The 4,878-nt window shown below is 47.0% G+C and overlaps 1 protein-coding gene across 1 annotated transcript; it reads right to left on the minus strand.

The window, feature by feature from the left end:
- Window positions 1-3,268: 3,268 nt before the first annotated feature.
- PG994_011889 (uncharacterized protein) lies at window positions 3,269-3,595 on the minus strand (the record flags this gene model as incomplete). Its single annotated transcript, XM_066863298.1, has 1 exon — window positions 3,269-3,595. One exon carries the CDS (start codon window positions 3,593-3,595, stop codon window positions 3,269-3,271), a length of 327 nt encoding a protein of 108 aa, XP_066712408.1.
- Between the last annotated feature and the right edge of the window lie 1,283 nt (window positions 3,596-4,878).

The raw sequence follows: 4,878 nt of genomic DNA on the forward strand, positions 1-4,878 counted from the left end.
TGCATGTTTGTGTCTTTGTTGGTGGCCAAGTTTGATGATATGATCTGCAAGCGAGTGCCATTAGAGGTGGGCAGGGGGGGTCTCTCTGGGTAGTTCTGGTGTCTCGGCTACAAAGTAAGTAGCTTTTTGGGCAGAGCAAGGGTACCTAGGTATCTGGAGACCTGGGAATCACTCAACTTTCTTTTCCTTCCATGTCGTTTCTTTTTCTTGCCCAGTTTGCTCATTCAATCGTCTTTCCATTGCTTGACAATCATTTAGATAAAAAGAGCCGCCGCCAGCGAACACAAATCAAGCCACCCCGGTTTCCGTAGCCCCATATTGAGTTCAAACGCAAGGGGGATCGTGGATGATCAGCATTATCATACACAAACATCTTGCCTTTTTTTTTTTTTTTTTTTTTTTTTTAATTCTGGTCCCTCACTCTCGCTCCCTCCCTCCCCTTCCTTAGCGTCCTCTCTCCTCCGCGGCACGCACGGCTTGGCCAGCCGGGCTGCGGATGGTATCCGGCCGCCAATGAATCCTCGTTATCGTGACCAGGGTCGATCAAGTCTAGCGACTCGATGTAACCAGCCTCTGGCGCCTCAGGACCAAGATGCCTTTCTGCACGTGCCATTAGCTGGACAGCCCTGTACTTATTTATTCTCGGTTATGTACGTATTTGTACGCACCTGCAGTCACAAGAAATCGAAGCAGCGGTCTGTCTGCTCTGCCTGGAGCAAAGAAAAAGAAGAGAACAAGAGATCGATAACCAGAGCTGTTACTTGCGCTCCGCCACTATGCGTTTGCATTGCACGCATGATCGTGAGTGAGGCCGCATTGGCTATTTTTTTTCTGGCTCTCTAGCCCATTTCCCCTCTCGTTCCTCTCCCGCCGTCTTCTCGGTTCTGAGATTTGGTCGCGCCGCACGGGATGGAGACTGGTGGCTCGCGCTTTCAACCGTGACACATGGAGCCCACGAACGCCAGTATAGCTTCATCATCCCTACGTGTTTGCGCTACAGAGTCTCACATATGTCATCGGCACTCGGCGGCCAGTGTCTCTCTCAGACTCAACAGCCAATAGTAATTAGGCTAAAGCCAAAACGTGCGTGTAATTACCGGCCAGAGATGTGCACTGCTATGTAGGTATGCATGTAGATATGCGTTGGTTGTTCTCCTAGCACCACGTCAGACATTAGGGCTGCATGTGACCTGCTGTTGACAGGAAGGATAAAATTGGGTATAGATAGATCAGGTACTTTGCTTCCTGCAGGGTTCCCTTTTCGAAGGATCGTCTTCGATTCACCGTACAGCAGCCGCAGCAGCGGCGGCGGCGGCGACGGCGGCACTGATCCTATACGTGGGCACCCTGAATCCCACGCCGGGGAACCCCCAGGGTTTCGCGCATGAGGCGGCCTTGGGGAAACACACGAGTCGGTCTTGCCTGTTCCACTGATGCCCCTATTTTCTTTCGATATGCTAACGGATCGGATATGTCAGCTCTCGGCCCTGGAACTTGATGGCCCGAGTAAGGGATCAACACCCTCGGGCCCTTTCGGGTTTCCAGTGCATGGCCCTCGAACCCCGTTGCATGTGTTACTTCTGTTGAGTAGTTTCGCGGCAACCAAAGCTGTCAGATTCGAAGACTAACCTGGAAATATATGCGGGACGTATCTTATATCATGGCAAGACAAGACCTGAGTGGTCCGGCCTAGCGGAGCAAATCGTCCGCCACTGGTATGATTCATGCGGCTTCTCCTTTGTCGCTATTACTTCCTAAACAAGCAGTCAGACAAAATCTCTCTCTGTAAGTAACTCAGTATGCGAACTTCTTAACATTGGCCGTACGACATGGACGTTGGATCATCTGGCATGACAGCCCCACAGTCCTCGATGCTTTCCAAGAGGGCAGGCCGTACGAAACTGAAGTCATCCCGCAGTGTGGCGTTTGCTTACATACATGTTCTGTCCAGTCTAGCATATGCCAGATTGGCAAGTATAGCAACACAACGCAGAGTAATTAAAGCAAGCTTCTCGTTGTCATCAAGGCCTCGTTTGGTTTCGTTCCCCAATTTTGATCCTCGAATATGTCATGGGGATCTTATGATGTGACCTAATAGACTACGTTTTTCCGAGCCGTTGTGGACGAAGACAATTTGATTCTTTGGATTTTGTATATGGCAGATGCTATGAGACCTCTGACCTTGATAGCTGTCTTCGCTTTATTTTAGTAGCCCTATGAAGCGGTCTCCCACATCCATGCCGTCGTGCTTGGCATAGCCTATGGGAGAAAAGGGCCGTTGTTTGCACCGACAGCAAGTAAGGGACAATCAGCCCCCAAACGGAGTTTTTCTGATAACCATTTGGAATCCATTGCCGATCAAACAAACAGCATGTACGACACCGTCCAAGCGGTCAGCTGTAATGTCATGCGTAACATCTCGTAATCAAACCACCCCTTTTCGTCTACTGCAGAGCAAAAGTCACCAACGCTCCTCCCTGACCAACGTGTTTGTTTCTCACATGGTGTTTTGACTTGAAATAAGACAGTTCTCTATATTGGAACTAACAAAATACGAACACTCATGGTATCTGCTCCCAACGACAATACAGGGACGAAACCCACCATCTTTCTCCAGTATCGTTGTCTTTGAAGAGGCTCAACTTAACCCAGCGCAAAGGTGAGAGAAAGAACAAACAATTCGGTGTTGTTCTCCTTGGACAAAGCCACAGCCATGTTGTTTGCTTCGGCTTCCGCAGACAATGGGGTGCTTGTTTCCCGGCCGAGAAGTTATAGAGCAGCCGAAAGCCGGCCGAGAAGATATAGAGGAGCCGATAGCCAGCCGAGCCATCGATCAGCCGACTTTGTCCCGTTCGGTGTTGGTGTCACTCAATCTTCTATGCCAAAAAGAACTTGGGGGGTAGGAGTGCTCTGGTGCCCTCGGTAGAAACACATGTTATGCCCGAGCGAGCTGCCACTCCGGTTAGGCCGGTGGTCCGAGGCCACGCACGAGGTAAGCAATGCAAAGGATTTCCGAAGATCGATTTGTATTCACTAATTACCTAACGAAATACTCCTACTTTCAAGTTCCGCGGCAACTCACGGTATAGAACCATTTCTCGAGTCAAACCGCTACTGTACTAGAAGCCGAGCACACAATCGATAGCGACCAAGTCATTTCAGGTAAGAAGGAACCTCAGCATTCGGTACGTATGTACCGGCTGGTTCTAAAGCTCGGCTCCCTCTTGCTCGATTTAAACTCAGTCGCTGTTGGCCGATTGTTCGTCTTCTAGTACGGTAGCGACTCAAGCTCAGCCTGTGGAGTAGGCCGACGACGGCGGGGATGGTGATTGGGCTGAGAATTACACGCAGAGTACTTGCAAGGTCGCTCCAGGAGCGTGTTCTCCAATCCGGGTCTGTCGTCATTACGACTCTTAGTGCCCTTACCTTGATTCTTGGGGTGTTCACGACGCTCGTGAAAGTCGGCTTCCAGCTGTTGCTCCGGTGACTCGCCGCAGGCGTCGGGAACTTCCTCTTCCTCTAGCTGTATTAAGGAATCTTTGCTGTACATGTTGTAGCTCTGAGAGCCAGAAGTGTTATCTGCGTTGGAAAACATTTTGGCCAGTAATTCCAAGTTGCTGCTGGAATAGCAAGGATGAAAGATTTGGTCGTTGGTAGAATAGTTCGTGAGTAGTTCGGTAGTTCAGGTGGGTAATAATGGTGATGAGATCTTACCTGTATACCTGTATCATGACACGATGGCGATAGAGGCTAATATTTATACGTTCGGCCAAATATCGACTCACGTGCTTCCTACATAGGAACCCCTGAACGTTGTACTTGTTTCCTACTCAGTCTTTGTCATGCAAATATCTTTGAGTTTTATTTAAGAATGTGCTTTGACTGTATTTGTTTACATTGTTTGCTTAGCTGGCCTCTTTGCCACCTTGTTTTCTTAATTAGTAGCCATCCTTTCTCCTTATAGCTTCCCTAGTGTACATGAGGGACCTCCTGTCAGGGTTTCAATTTTTACAGCAGGGCCTGGGCTACCCATACTAACAAGCCATAGATTCAGCATCGAGCTCGTCATACACGCCTCCTTTAGCCGCAGCGGTCAGGCGGTGATGCCAACACAGGTAATCAGGAGACAGGGTCCTACTACAAGGTTGTGTCATATATCATCCACGTACCAAGAATGCTTTAAATTATGTTGGCGATACGATCCACTAACTGGTAATCTTCTATATAGACATGATCTATACAGCTGGCTCGATACAGCTTCGATATTCCGAATTGCTTATATTTTCTATGCAGGCTACATTACACCCGTAGGCCAATATGAATCATAACTGGCGCTGCTATATTCACTTCCTGCTTACTGAAAGCTTCGTTGAGATATTGACAAGGGACTGTATTGTTTCGGTTAATACTACGAATGTGTGCCTAAGCAGCGTCTTGACCCTCGGTATCCGCTAATAGTCAGCGATGGTCATTTATGGATAATTAGTTGACGTCATGATAATTGCTATCGATTCAGTGAATGTTGACTCAGCCATAGCTTAAGTTAACTATACCTATATATTTAACCCTTTTTCTATATTTAAATCTATAAAGATAAATGGTTTTTAACTCTAGTAACGTACTTTATAAGCGAGCTGCGTATATAAGCGAGCTGCGCACTTTTAATTAACTTTTTTCTTTTAATAAGTATAGAATTAAAAAAAAAGGTTTAATTTAACGCTTTAAATGTTTTAAAATAACTCGAAATTAAGTATACAAAAAGCTATAGCGATATATTATATCTTAAAGTCGACGTTACGTAGCCGACGACGCGAAATTTAACCATGATTTAAAATCTCTATAAACTTTTAAAAGCTTTTTAATTTTAAAAAGGAATTA

Source organism: Apiospora phragmitis, assembly GCF_038363925.1.
Source record: "Apiospora phragmitis strain CBS 135458 chromosome Unknown utg000010l:1.0-9815664.0:1.0-9183399.0, whole genome shotgun sequence".
Lineage (NCBI taxonomy): Eukaryota > Fungi > Ascomycota > Sordariomycetes > Amphisphaeriales > Apiosporaceae > Apiospora > Apiospora phragmitis.